A 14895-nucleotide genomic window follows, 5' to 3' on the forward strand; every position below is an offset into this window, starting at 1 on the left:
TTATATAATTGGCATATAAAATTCAATTCTGTCAAGAAAGGAATGTTTCACAATATCTGCAATGGATCATTTTTTTCTTTCGAGAACTTACATCACTAGCAATATCCCTAGAAGCTTTGGCAGCTTTAATAGGGATAGCATCAGCTCTGAGATCATACCCTTTCTTCCTAGATTCTTCAAATGAAAGTCTGTACATTTTCTGTGAAAAGAAAGAAACATCCTTTAAAAAAAGCAAAATACACCACAGCTACTGAAATAAAACTCTACTCATTTTATGTAACTTGAAACACAAACTATTCATATGTTTAACACTCCTTGAACAGTTGTTTAAGGCACTCAGGCACACAGAAGCAAATACTCCTTCAAAATTAACTGCAATCCTAGTATCATACAGCAATGCAGCTGGACCGCACTACAATCACTGCCAGTCATCTATAACAAAAGGGCAATAAATTGCATTTGTTTCCCAGATGCACAAATATTGGTGAAAAGTTACATCTATAAGCATGTCAGCTTTTAAAAAAATGAGATAAACACGTCTATTTCTGTGCACATTAAGGATGTGCACAATCACAAACAATACTTTATTTAGCCTATGCTGATTTAGCAACTGGCTACTGAAAAATCGTCTATAGTATCATCTGTTACTGAAAGAATAGGTTCAATCTGCAAGAAAGAATTTTGAATCCCATACAAAAAACTGCGCATGGGGTAATAAAGTAATAAATACAGTAAAAACATGGATAGTACTCAAACTCTACTATTTTGTGAGTAACTATTATATTTTAATGGCCCACGCGAACACTTCATAATCTGACTATAAATACTATAGCTTTTTCTTGGCAACTTTTGGCATTGAACTTTGGGGAAGGAACAGGGAAAAGAAAAATTAATAGTGTTTTATGAAATTACTCCAGGTTAGCAAAGTGAGAATTAGGGAGACTTTTGTATGCTGTCATCTCACTTACTTCTAATAAAAAAATAAGAGTTTTAGTCTTACAAACAGTACTCACATCACTTAAATTAAATGCATTAACTTTTGCTAAAGCAATCTGTGGAATATCTGGTGTGATGTGAACTTTCTTTTTGTCTTCTTCCCATGCTTCTTTGTACTTGTGCTGGAAGGATAGAAAAAAAGAGATGTCAACATAAACAAAAAATTAAATAAAACAATTTAAAAGGATATTTCCTATTTGGAATATAAACTTTCTTTACAATGATGCAACTACTAACATGGTAGGAGCATTTGACTTTTTATTTTGGAACTTAAAAGCAGTGTGAAGCAGGAATAGCTCTTATGAAGTTAATTGTGTGAAGCTGAAACAAAAGTGGAAGAAATACCAATCTTGCAAGTGTATTTTATTGCTGTCTCTTGCCCAGCAGTGTGTTCAAGCACATTCAACAGCACAAAATAACAGGTTTCAAAATGTACTGGGTCTGGCTGGGATGGAGTTAAGCCTCTTCATAGCAGCTTGAGTAGAGCTGTGTTTTAGGATTTGTGACTAAAACAATGCTGATAACACACGACTGTTTTAGCTGTTGCTGAACAGAGTTCGCACAGGATCAAGGCCTCCTCTGTTCCTCCCTGTCCCCGCAGTGAATGGACTTCAGGGTGTGCAAGACATTGGGAGGGGATATAACCAGGCGGATGAACTCAAGTAACAAAGACATACTCCATGCCATATACATCATGCTCAGCAAATAAAAAGGAGGAAAAGAGGGTTTAGGGATGTCACATATCTTTTGCTCAGCAAGTGGCTGGGCATCAGTCTACCTGTGAGAAGTGATGCGTGATTGCTTTTGCATCACTTGGGGTTTTTGTTTTCTTTCTCTTTTCTTCCACTTCACTTTTGCTTATTAAACATCTTTTTATCTTGACCCACAACTTCTCTTGTTTTTACTCTACACTTCCTGTTCCCCCATCCCACTGGGGCGGAAGGGAGGAAGCGAGTGAGTGGCTGTGTGGTGCTCAGCCGCCTACCGGAGTTAACCCACAACTAAAAGCCAAGTCAGAAGGTACATACAAAAAAATTGTTACAAGTGGAACATTATTAGTTTATCTCCTGGAAAATAAGTATCAGTTGAGAGAGGCAATAGAGCTTTTCTTAGGGGAGACAGAGCTAAGGGAAGTGCACATAAGATTCTGATGGTCCCTGTAACTACAACGCAGATGAAGTCTAGACATTTCTAAAGAACACCAGAAGATCACATCAGTTCAGCAGGAGAATCAGAAAATAAATATCTCATTATAAAAGCACTCATATCATGTAGCATTTTCATATTAATGTAACAGGCATCAGATGAAACAGATGACACATTTAGAAGTTTAAATCCTATTTCTGAAAGAGATCACTCCGGTATTCTTAGCCCCTAGATTTAAACTGTGAGAAGTCTACATTCAGTTATGTTGAATAACCTTTATTAATAAAATGTAACCCCCAGGTCTGTCTTTATGTGTATTTCTTAGAAATACTAGGGTCATGCTTTGCTTTCAGGTATAGCAAAGGCCTATTAAGAAGAAATACAATGACAGTCAAGCATATTCTTAGCTGCCAAAATCAACAATTTCCAAAGCTATGCATACAATAGGACTGGCTATTACATCAGGCATAGCCTGTTTCTTACTTCTGCAAACTTGAATGAATTTTGATGCGCACTTTCTTACCTCATCCATAATTTTAGCATTATTTAAAGCTAAAACAATGTTCATGGAATCCATAGGAACAGAATACTTCAACTTGTCTGGATGCTGGCGATATTTCTTTTCACTAATAATTTCCATCGCTTTTTTGTTTTTCTCAGCTTCCAGGGACCCCAGTGGCATCCATCCAACACCCTTCATACTTTCATCATATTCTGCTCTGTATTGATTCTGGAAGCAGAAAGAAAAGAAAATAATCAGATGCATGAAAAAGTCTTTAAATCATGACACTTCTTTCTGTGTTTAATGAATATTAGATTTTGAATGCACTTATTCTAAAAAGAGGCAAACAGTATCAAGACGCATTCAAGGTTTATTTAGAAACTCATTTGCTGCAGTGGTGTCTATTTTATTACTCTGCCTTTTATACAGTGTTCAGATCCTCCTTATGATGTATATCGTTTGCTCGCATGAGATTACATTACTCTTGAACCACTATACTGAGAAAAAAAAGCCCTCTTCTCTAGAGGTTAAATATCCTAGAAAATCTGAGACTATAGCTATTTAGCTGGTTTCCCCTTTTTGTGAAAAGATATCTTTTTGGAAGTATAAGATAAAGCTGTTAATGAAAAGTGAAGCTTTTCCTGTCTTGGCTGCACACAAGCATTACTCTTGAGGAGACTGATGGGATGCGTAAACAGTAAATATCCATTTTATTTTATACATAACATTTCTTATTTCTGAGCCCAAATTCTTTAGCAATAGGTGTAATGTAATATTTCAGAGTCTTAGGAAAAAACAATAGCTATCATTGCTGCAGGTCTCATTTCATTTACTACAATTAAGTACATAACTGAACTAATTTCACTAAGAAAACAGTACTATTTATCTTACAATGTGCTTTCGTAAACTAAACATCATTGTATTCAAAATGCAAAGATGGAAGAATCTCTCACTTACATCACTTTGTATCTGCATCATGTTTTTGGCTAATTCAAGACTCATAGCATCGGGCAAAACATTGTAGGTATGGATCAAGCTTTTGTAGTTTGCATTTGTAGCCACTTCCTGTGCTTTCTTGGCTGCCACAACACTGAACATGTCAACTGGAGTATGGAAATTAGTCTTTGCCTTCTCATAATCTTTTTTGTATTCACGATCAGATTGCATTTTAGCCACCTGCATGAAGTGCACCAGCTTGGGGTCGTCTTCAAGGCTGCGGAACCCAATATGCTTTCCTTTCGCTTTTTCATAGGCTAGTTTGTATTTATACTGACAGCAGGAAAGAGAAAGGACATCAAAAACTTAAATCAAAAAAACGCAGTAGAAGTTCAATCTTACCTCTAAAAACTGAAAATATTTGTTCTTTATAATCACAAGATTTCAGGTTTAGTCATTTAAATGTATTCAGTCTTACAAAATAGCCCATTGAACACAGGCACATGAAGCTCAGCAGCTTGCTGAACAAAGAGCAAAAAAGCACAATTCAGTGTTATTCCACTGGAGAACAAATACTGGAAAGGTTTATCTCATCAAGCACATAGCTGAAACCTAGACAAGTCAAGATACTTGAAAAAGCACATTTGAGCATAACAGAGCACTTTGAAAACGTTCTGCTTGTCTTTATAGCTGCTCTGCATACCATCACGCAATCAAACTCACATCACTTGCAATGTCTCTGGAGGCTTTGGCTGCTTTTATTGGAATTGCATCTGGCTGCAGGTCATAACCTTTCTTCTTGTCTTCCTCCCAGTCGGCTTTGTATAGTTTCTAATTTAAAATGCAAAAGAGAAGAGGTACTCTATTATGAAGGCAGAACTACTGAAGTACCCTACATCTGAATTTAAATATTTTCAAAAAGGACATAAAAATTACACACAGACATTGAATGCCCACTGTGAGCACGGTAACTCACGTTACTCATGGTGATCTGGTTCACTCTAGACTGCAGAATTTCTGGAGTATCTGGCATAACATGAATGCTGGTCTTCTCTTTGTTCCATTTATCGGTGTAGAGCCTCTGCAATTACAAAGTCATATTTAGCATTGAAAAGGCATTGCACTCATAAAATAAGAGCTTGCTTTCATTTTGCTCATTTGCAAGAAATAATATTTTACAGTACAGTAAAGTTCCATAAGCACGACAAATAATCTTCAGAAACAGAACTGCCAAGTGGCAATATTATATTCCTCCTCTTTCTTTAGTACTTTATTGGGGAAACTTGCAAAGTATGTTTTGATAACTAATAAATACTGAAACCGAAATTTTCAGTCTGCGTTCTTCCCTGCTTTAATGCAAAGCACAAATTTTGGTTTTTTTCACACACCCTCTTTCCATGGAAAACATGGAATATGTATAAGTGGTGTCCCAGATAACTAGGGACACATTTGTAGAACTCCACTTTTCAAGAAAACTTGCACAAAACAGACAGAATGTCAGGGTTTTTTCATCTCACTGATTATGAATACTCATAGCAGAAAAATAGCAAAGGTTACCAAAGCATTATAGATCTGGAGAAGACCTCTTTACTCACAAACACAAAAGAGAAATCTTTAATCTTTATAAACAGAAAATGAAACTACCTTAATTATGAATACAGTCTGAGGCTTCCATCATCTCTTAGTGTCCAGTCTTAACCAAGCAAACCACAACACCCATTTGAAATTCTAAAGACTTCAGTGAGAATGCAGCTGTCCTACAATTTTGCAAGACAAAGACCCAATCTCTGACTTAGTCATGATCATTTGAAGAAGTTCTCACCTTATTCATGGTCTTGGCATTTTGCTTAGCTAGCACTTGTTCCATTGCATCCATTGTAATAGAATATTTCAGCTTGTCGGGGTGCTGGCGATATTTCTTTTCACTGAGAATCTCTGTAGCTTTTTTGGCCTTTTCTACATCCAGTGACTGAATTGGTATCCAGCCAACTCCTCTCAACCAGTTATTAAAGTCTGCTTTGTACACATTCTTTTAAAAAATAAACAAGGAAAAACACAGTGAGACAAGGAAAATTAGAACGTCCACATACATAAGACCAGGTAAAACTTCTTAAAATGTAACCTGGTCATCCATTTTTGAAGGAAAATGTAGACAAGCATGTTATAACATCTATTGTTTTCCAAATTCTTTGCATAACATTAACAACTATTGATTTGTTAGGGATAAAGAAATTCTTTTCACTAAACCAATGTGTATAACTCACACTACAAACCAAACGCACAGACCTTACAAAAAATTCTGAGTGGTAAATATGAAAATCTGACAAAAACATAATAATTTTTTTAAATTACATTCTTGTTTGTTAGTAGACTCAGTTTGCAAAAGAATTAATTCAGAGAAAACCAACTTCTCCTAATCACCTGGTTCTGCACCATCTTGAATAGACACCATTCCTATTTAATCATACTTTATGACGGGGCTTTTAGAACAGATAAAGGTACAGGAATGCTGTGGAAATAAACCTGTTCCTGAACTGCAGTGTTAGAAATAACAGGGAGAATATCAGAGTTTGAGAAAAAGACCACATACTTTCATAGCATGTGTATACAGGGCAAAATCTGTCCTCAAGTATCATGTTTCTCTCCTTGCAAACATCCTGAGTTAGACAGCCAAGCAAGCTCAGCCAATTTAGCCAGGCTGGGTAAGAATACAATGGGCAAGCAAAAAACTTGAGAGAAAAAATTCTGTATTTGAAAAGAACAGTGTCTAAAGGTCAGATCCCTCTGTCTGTGGACCAACGGGAATATGCACATTACCCTCTCCAAACAATGCTTAGAATCTGAAGAACAATTTCAACCAGATTATTAACATTTTGAAGAATTTCAAATTTGTCAGAGGACTGTTAAAAAAATGCAGATTAAACGAAATACTTCCTGGATAAGCAAGCAGACCCTAAAGTTACAATAGTGAAAAAAATGGAAACGAGTCACAAAACCCAATGGAAACTACAAAGCTTTTGCATGACTCCTTATCATGCATGGCATATGCATCTGTTAGAGGATAAAGGCAGGAAGGAAAAGCGAACAAACTAAATAAGTCTCAAATCCCTAGGTATAATACAAACATACAAAATGTACATTTTCGGTAAACTTAAATAAAATATAGTCAGAATTTACACTGTACATAACCTACAATTTCTGACAATACAAATAATAATCACAGTAATAACTGGCAGGGGGGTTGGACTAGATGATCTCCAGAGGTTCCGTCCAACCCAATGGTTCTATGATTCTGTCATCCTATGAATAACATGCTGTAATTGCAAATCCAACTACAAAAAATAAATGAATTGGAAAAACATGTTCATTTGCTGAGAATTAGCCAGGTATGTAGAGAAACAAAGAAAGTTGTTATTTGCTAGTTAAGTACCCTAGAACTTATCAACTACACATAATTTTGATAATCTTTGGAAAACACAGGGTTCCAGACCAGGCGTTTACATGTCAATCTACTGTTAATCCAAAATAGTTAATTTTTTAGCCTTAAAAGGTTAATAATGTAACACAGTCACTCTGAGAAGAGAAAAAATGAGCTGATTAATCATTACATACGTCACTCTGAAGCTGCATCACATTTCTTGATAGCTCCAAATTCACAGAATCAGGCAAGAGTGTATAATCGTGAATCAGCTGTTTATAGCCAGTGTTTGTAACTGCTTCCTGGGCTTTCTTGGCAGCCGTCACGCTGAACATATCCAAAGGAGTATGGTATTTGGTCTTGGTGACTTCATAGTCCTTCTTGTATTCACGATCCGATTGCAGTTTGGCCACGTTCATGTAATGAACAAGTTTAGGATCATCCTGCAGGCTACGGTATCCAACCTGTTTGCCTTTATCTTTCTCATACGATTCCTTGTACTTGTACTAGAGAAAAAGGAAAAGAAAGCTTTATTGTTTTTCAGACAGCACAGGATTATTTAGGTCAAAAAAATAAGAGGATTGCAGGATTTCTCAGCGTGTCTTGACCCCTGGTATCAATCTAAATCTGGATATGCAGTTACATGCCCTCTCTTGCCATTGCTTCTGCCATATTATACTTTACTGCCATAGACTTCTAACTCCCAGGAACATTCAGCTCTTCATTAAAAGACTAGCATAATAATATATTATTGAAAAGCCCAAGACTACTAAACAACTGGATATCCCAATATTCAGCTACTGGAGGGGGGCATGTTTAAGTAGGGAATGGAAATAATTTGCAAGCTTTTGCTAAAGTTAGTGAATTTATTTGTGTTCCAAATTTCCTTTCAGAGTTTGTGTCAGACAGCACACCAAGCTTTACTATCGCCAATTGATGTAGCTGCCTGAGAACAGCCACATTTCTGTGCAGCTCGTGAATGCCAGACAAGCAGAAGTACAGGTCTCCAGCAATTAAGAATACAGCATAGATAAATTATAACAAAGGAACTTTCAAATAAGCTGATGAATACTTGAAGCATGTATAATAAGCAGCCCCAGCTCACCAGCACTCACACACATTAAAAGGTATTTCCAACCAAACAGGTTTTTTCAGAGGTTCATGTAAAAATCTGAATTAATTTGTTACTTAACAGTATCAGGAGTTTCAGTTCTCAGAGCTAAGTGTGTCTATACCATTATATGTTGACAGCATATGCTCTATAGCATAATATGCTACAGAAAGCTGGAAGGCAGTAGATGTATGTATTCTACTTCATGTAAATTATACTTACATCACTTGCAATATTTCGAGAGGCTTTAGCAGCAATAATAGGAATGGCATCTGGTTTCAGATCATATCCTTTGGCAATGGTTTTCTTCCAGTCTGCTTTGTAGTTAGCCTTATAGGGAAAAAAGGTACCAGTTCACAATGTTACATGTAGCAATTTTAACACAGTTGTTTAAGCCTATATTTTTGTTACAGTTACAGGAATCAAAATATTCAGTTTAGTCTGTGCAATTGCAAAGAAAAACATTAACCTGTACACAAACTACGGTTATAGTATGATAACTAAACCTATTACTAATATAGAAGAGTCCTTCAAGACTACCAGTTTAATGTAGCTAAATCATTAACTCCATAAGCAATTTTTCCAATTTTTACGTGGAACAACTCTATCAGTAGCATTTTTGCCCTTACTTAAGCAACACCCTTTTTCATTTGACCAAACCTTCAGAAATTTTTTCCTTTTAGCTTCAAAATCAGGCTTGTGGTCCTAAGTGACTGAAGAAAGCAGTCTGGCTGACTTTTTGTCAGCAGTGAGCGTACGGACAGACTAATAGTATTTCTAGGCTTTCTACGGGATAGGATTAAAGGAGATGTCAGCTTTTACCTAGTTCCTGGAGGCCTGATAATGCCACCAAAAATTTTAACATCACTAAGGCAATAAAACTGACACAATCAATGGAGATCTTTATGGTGTTGGATGGATGCAAGAAGTGATGGAAAGCAGGCAGACCAGTAGCTGAATGGCAGAAAAAGGCATTACTATCTTTCCACTGGATGACTTAATTTCTTTTGAAATATAGGAGCACAAAGCAACATACAGTGAACTTGTCCTGCTTGCCTATGCAATGTATTTTATATAAAAATGACATAAGTCTTCCTACCTATAAGAATTTGAATAGTGAGTCATGCTGGTTTTCTCATTCACGTTATCCAAGTAGTTCGGCAATAAAGCACTGAAATGCGTTTATGTTCATGAGTGCTCAGACAGTTTAAAAATTAGCTTAACAAGCATAAAACTCACTGACTTCTAGAAGTAAAAGTTCAGCTGCATTCAGAGCTTGTACATTTCTATATTCAGTATCATAGCATGAATGAATAAAAGTTGTTTTTTCTATTAGTAAATGACAAATATATTACTGAACAAACTATTGGTCATATGCTCACATCACTCAAATTGAAGGCGTTGACCCTGGCTTGAATAAACTGAGGAACATCAGGATCCAGGGTGTATTTGTGTTTTACTTTTTCACCCTCTTGCTTATATGTTACCTGCAAGGAAAAATAAACAAATATTGTTGACAAGTACAAGGCAGGTAACGTTAGTGTTAACAAATAGAGACAATGCAACAATGCTTAATTCTTACCAACAAATTGCAATTGTACTATTTTTACAGTTTTTAAAATTTAAAGGGTTTTTTAGATGGAATATCAGACAGTAACATTTAAATCATAAATATGGCAAAAAAAATAAAATCACTATATTGCATTAATAATGAAAAATTTCTTACATCACTCAGTTGTTTGGTGTTGTGCTGAGCCAAAACCATTGGTATTGAATCTGGTATACTTGTAAATTTGATGGTGTCTGGGTGCTGACGGTATTTCTTTTCACTTAATGCATCTCCAGCCTTTTTAGCTTTTTCAACATCCAGAGAACCGAGGGGACTCCATCCAATACCCTTGAACCAGCTGTTATACTCTTGTTTGTACGCATTCTGAAGGAGAGAAAGCCAACATGGACCAAGATTTTCCCACAGAACTGTAATCATTCTGTTTAAAACAATAATCGCATAGTCTAGCTAGTTTGTTCTACATTAGCAGGAAATATTTATAAATCCTTGAAGAGAACAACAGCTATTTGTTATGATTCCCTGTGATTTCATAAAGAAGAAAACAAGCTGTTTTTTTCATCATGAGTCATTTCTTATAAACTGTAACATCCCTTCAGTATTTACTGACCTTCCTTTTCTTTACCCACATGAAAAATTTCATGAACCTTCAATTCTTAATAACTTCTAAACTACCAAACGGTGACCATTTAACATGGGTTAATTTGTTCTATGTTTCAGCAGACTCTACGAGACTTGGCCTTATGCAAAGGTCCACAGAGCAGAGGCTCAGTTTTTGGTTTTCTTCCTATAGTTTTTCCTACAATAAAATATGCAGAATTCACAGACTGCAAGTGAAAAATTTATCCTGGCTACAAAATATGCAGAAGGTTATCCCATATAACCATTCAGACAGGGTTAATGCACAGTCTGAACGCAAGATTATTGTGGACACTCTTTTTTAAGACCCTTCTGTGTTCTGAGTGGTTCTCCACAGGGATCCATCCAGAGAAAAACTGCACAGTACACAAAGAGGTGCAAAGTGCAAGCATGTATGCCCAAATAACCATTTGAAACTCTGTACCTGCAAGAAGGACCGAGAACATCCTAGGAGAGATCTCCAGAATGTATTTCTAATAATATCAATAGTTATTTTGTCCACTCCTTCATCCTAAATAGTTAATAATAGTCCAACTACACTATCATATCCATCTCATGTGAAGATAAAGCAAGACAACTTAAAAGAAGTCTTAAAGAATAAAGCAAAATTGTGTTAGTTGCAAAATAAAGTTTTCTGAGGAAATGTGAAAAAAAAAAGTTAATTTGAATTCAATATTCCAGCAGTCTGCTCTCCACTGATATGCCAACATCAAAATCCTGTTGAGTAGAACTCACATGGAATTTGGTATTTCTAAATGCCACCACCAGCTGATAAAACTTTTAACGATCTTCCCCAAGACATAAGAAAACCAGACCATTCCCATATAGTAATGGCAATTTGCATTGAATATAAACTATATATTCTATTTTTCAAAGTGTGCAGGAAACCATCCATCAAATTGCGATCATTGAAATACTTACATCACTCTGAATTTGCATCATGTTCTTTGCAAGCTCAACATCCATGGCATCTGGCAGATAGGTGTAGTGACGGATCAGATTTTTGTAGTGGGCATTGGAAGCTACATCCTGAGACTGTTTAGCAGCCTGGATACTGTACATGTCAGGAGGTGTGTGATAGTTAGTCTTGGTCTTCTCGTAGTCTTTCTTGTACTCACGCTCAGACTGAATCTTTGCTACATTCATGTAGTGGACAAGCTTAGGGTCATCTTGCAGGCTTCTGAAACCAACCTGTTTTCCTTTAGCCTTTTCATATGCTTCTTTATATTTATACTAGAAACAGAGGAAAGAGATCAAATGTACTGTGGCATGGCTCTTGATATCCACGCTAATGCAAAAGAAAAGAAAAGCTCTCATGACTTTCATTGGAAAACGAAGCTGCAAGCAATTCAGGAAGATAAACTCTCCTAAATGACACACTCAGTGACTGTACCTACACTGGCTTTTCTGGCTCCACCATCTAAGCCTGTACATGACAGGTTACACACACCACAGTAAGATTTATCAACAATTAGCTTTTCTTGTAAGGAAGGGAAAATGTTTCCTAAGCATTCCTGTGTGGAAAGGTGTGTATGAAAAATGTCAGAATAATTGAGACAATCCTTCTCAGTCATGTGAAAGCAATATCAAACAAATGCAGTACGACTGGACAGCTTCCTCTAGTTATATGAAACCACTGAAACATATCCCACTTTATATAACTCGCACTATAAGGCCTTCTGATTCATGTATAAGTCATGCTCCGCGGTATAACCAAAAGCACCCTTAGCACCTCTTATCTCATGGTCTGTAAATAGGTGCTAATGTAGCGTGTTTTCTGGAAATTTGTCACAAAATGATTGCAAGAACTACTGATTTCATTTCTCCTGTGAAAAGTGAGTAAAGAAACAGTGCAATAGCATTTGCCTATCTAAAGCAAACAAGACAAGCATAAAAAAAGTTCTATACAAACTAAGCCTTTGGGAAAGACTAAGAATCTCTTTCTCATAATACTGACTCTAGTGACACTTGTGCAACATATGAGGTCTACCACATGGCCCAGAACAGACAACTTTTTTATTCAATGCCTAAGAAAAGCGTACCCGCAATAGATACTTACATCACTAGCAATGTTTCTTGAAGCCTTGGCTAGAGTAATGGGAATTGCATCAAGTGACACATTGTTCCCTTTAGCTATTAGATCATGGTAGCCTTGTTTATAATATGCCTAAAAAAGAAAATCCATATTATTCTAGAGAATCAAGTAATCACATTAACTTTATTCAAGCTACTCCTAAGCTACTCCAAGCAATTCTTTAGAAGCAGATGCAGTGGAGATCGTATACAACTATCCGTCTTCACTTATGCGAACAGATTTATCTATTGATTAAATTAATTAAATGATTACATTATTAAATGGTATCCAGTTGGAAATTCAAATGATACCAAGAATGAAAAATTACAGTGATACATGTTGATTATATAGAACTGCATATCAGTGAAAGGAATCTGCAATATGAGTGCATCTGTTAACGTATTACTCAAAAATTCAAGAACAATGTGAAAACATGTTGTAAAGAAGTCACTTACATCGCTGATGTTAGCTGCATTGTATCTAGCTTGGATAAACTGTGGAACATCTGGGGTAAGAGTATATTTATGTTTAACTTCCTCTCCAGAAGATCTGTATAGTTTCTGTAAAATATATGATATAGAAATAAATCCTTCTTTCCTTCTATAGCTAGCCCCAGCTCACCGTAAATTAACTGAGGGTTTATGATTGATTTTGCCAATAACTGTACATTTGCACCTATCTCATAAAGATCGAGGCTGCACTTTTCATACAAAATGTTGATCTTATTGATAGAAAGAACGCACCATAAAAGCTCTATGCAGTCTTTACGCAGTAAAATTAAGCCCTTTAATGGACATAAAAACCCATTTCTGAAAGAGTGGGATAAAACGGGATGGTAGGAGAGCATAACATAAAACAAAGCTTGCTGATTTATAATAATGGACATATTGTGATTCATCAAACATTCTGTAATTCATTCACTATTGTAGGTGGTAAAATGTCAATAAACAATGTGAAAATTTCACATTTCTTAAATCACATGTATTTCAAATGCACTTAAAATATAAATGTACAGAATCAACTGATTTGAACTGAAAAAGCCACATGATTTCCTTAGAGATTTGTAGACTTATACCAGGAAATTCGGGCAAAATCAGAGCACAAAACCATGACGACACAGAGAAACGCTTCCAGGCTAATGGTACTTAAAAAAAAATTAAAGACAATGCTCAGCTCTTCAGTAGATACATCTCTAATTTACTCTAACACCCATTTCTTTCTCTACTTACATCATTGAGTTGAACTGAATTCTGTTTGGCTTGGACCATTACTGGAGAGTCCACCACACTTGTAAATTTAATGGTGTCAGGATGCTGACGATATTTCTTTTCATTCAAGGCATCTCCAGCTTTTTTAGCTTTTTCTACTTCTAGTGAGCCAATGGGGATCCAACCAATGCCCTTCATCCAGTTATTATAATCTGCTTTATATGCATTCTAATAAAGGAGTGAAAACAATGTTTTAGAAGTTAGGAATTAGAAAAAACACTTCAGGGGCCTCTCCTGAGTCTTCACAGCTTTTGCTTAAGGAATCTCAAAAAAATTCTGTTCACATGAGGTTTTACTTACATCACTCTGAATCTCCATCATATTTTTGGTCAGCTCCACATTCATTGCATCTGGTAAATAAGTATAGTGGTGTATGAGGTTCTTGTAATTAGCATTGCTGGCAATCTCTTGAGCCTTCTTGGCACCAACAACATTGACCATATCCATTGGAATGTTGTAATTAGTTTTTGTTTTCTCATAATCTTTCTTGTACTCTCGTTCAGACTGCAGCTTGGCTACCTTCATGTAATGAACAAGTTTGGGATCATCTTGGAGGCTCTGGAATCCAACGAGTTTCCCCTTGGAAAGTTCATAGGCTTTTTTATAGTTTACCTGTTAGAATAGAATAGAACACGGAGAATATAATCTTAACTGTAGTAACTTAGCAATAAGTAAACTAAAAGCAAAGGCTACACTTTGTTTTCTACAAAGAGTATCCCTCACATTTAAGTCAATGACTATACATCTCAATAAAGCCAGACACATATCTCTTTACAATTCACTGCTACACAAATCAGTTAATTAGCTTTCAAAGTAGTATTATCTCACTTGTACTGATCACAAGAGGGAGAGGAGTCTTAAAATACTAAGGGACTTCTGCGAGGCCACCCCCAAGAATACCCAAAACCCAGTGAGTCTTTCATCTATGATCAGGCCTATAATTAAGGATAGAGAGAATTCAGGGGTCCATTGCTCATGGAGCTGTCACTACTGACCTGCTCCTCATGATCTTCCTTAACCATACCAGCATGCAAGGGCAGTCTGTTTATTCACAGAGAATTACATAATGAAACAGGCTTTTCTAAATGTAATTATACAAATACATTAGTGAAGCAATGAAATGCCAACGAAAATATAACTGTGTTAAATACGTCCAATAAAATGCTCAAAAAAAAGGCAATAGAGAACTTATCCTTCAGATATCCTTAATAAATGTAACTGCAAACATTGTTTAAGTA

At 36.0% G+C, this 14895-nt stretch overlaps 1 protein-coding gene across 50 annotated transcripts in view; it reads right to left on the reverse strand.

Moving 5' to 3' along the window:
- NEB (nebulin) overlaps positions 1-14895 on the reverse strand; it is a 124142-nt gene that overhangs the window by 91582 nt on the left and 17665 nt on the right. For all 50 annotated transcript variants that reach the window (XM_074594102.1, XM_074594101.1, XM_074594097.1 and 47 more), the window contains exons 20-35: positions 13958-14269; positions 13619-13825; positions 12845-12949; positions 12375-12482; positions 11237-11548; positions 9836-10042; positions 9492-9596; positions 8332-8439; positions 7193-7504; positions 5403-5609; positions 4557-4661; positions 4304-4411; positions 3602-3913; positions 2666-2872; positions 1014-1118; positions 92-199 (exon numbers count right to left, since the gene is read on the reverse strand). In XM_074594102.1, coding sequence (XP_074450203.1) covers positions 92-199; positions 1014-1118; positions 2666-2872; positions 3602-3913; positions 4304-4411; positions 4557-4661; positions 5403-5609; positions 7193-7504; positions 8332-8439; positions 9492-9596; positions 9836-10042; positions 11237-11548; positions 12375-12482; positions 12845-12949; positions 13619-13825; positions 13958-14269 — 2928 coding nt within the window. The remainder of the gene's footprint in view (positions 1-91; positions 200-1013; positions 1119-2665; positions 2873-3601; positions 3914-4303; positions 4412-4556; positions 4662-5402; positions 5610-7192; positions 7505-8331; positions 8440-9491; positions 9597-9835; positions 10043-11236; positions 11549-12374; positions 12483-12844; positions 12950-13618; positions 13826-13957; positions 14270-14895) is intronic.

This window comes from Larus michahellis, chromosome 7 (assembly GCF_964199755.1).
Source record: "Larus michahellis chromosome 7, bLarMic1.1, whole genome shotgun sequence".
Lineage (NCBI taxonomy): Eukaryota > Metazoa > Chordata > Aves > Charadriiformes > Laridae > Larus > Larus michahellis.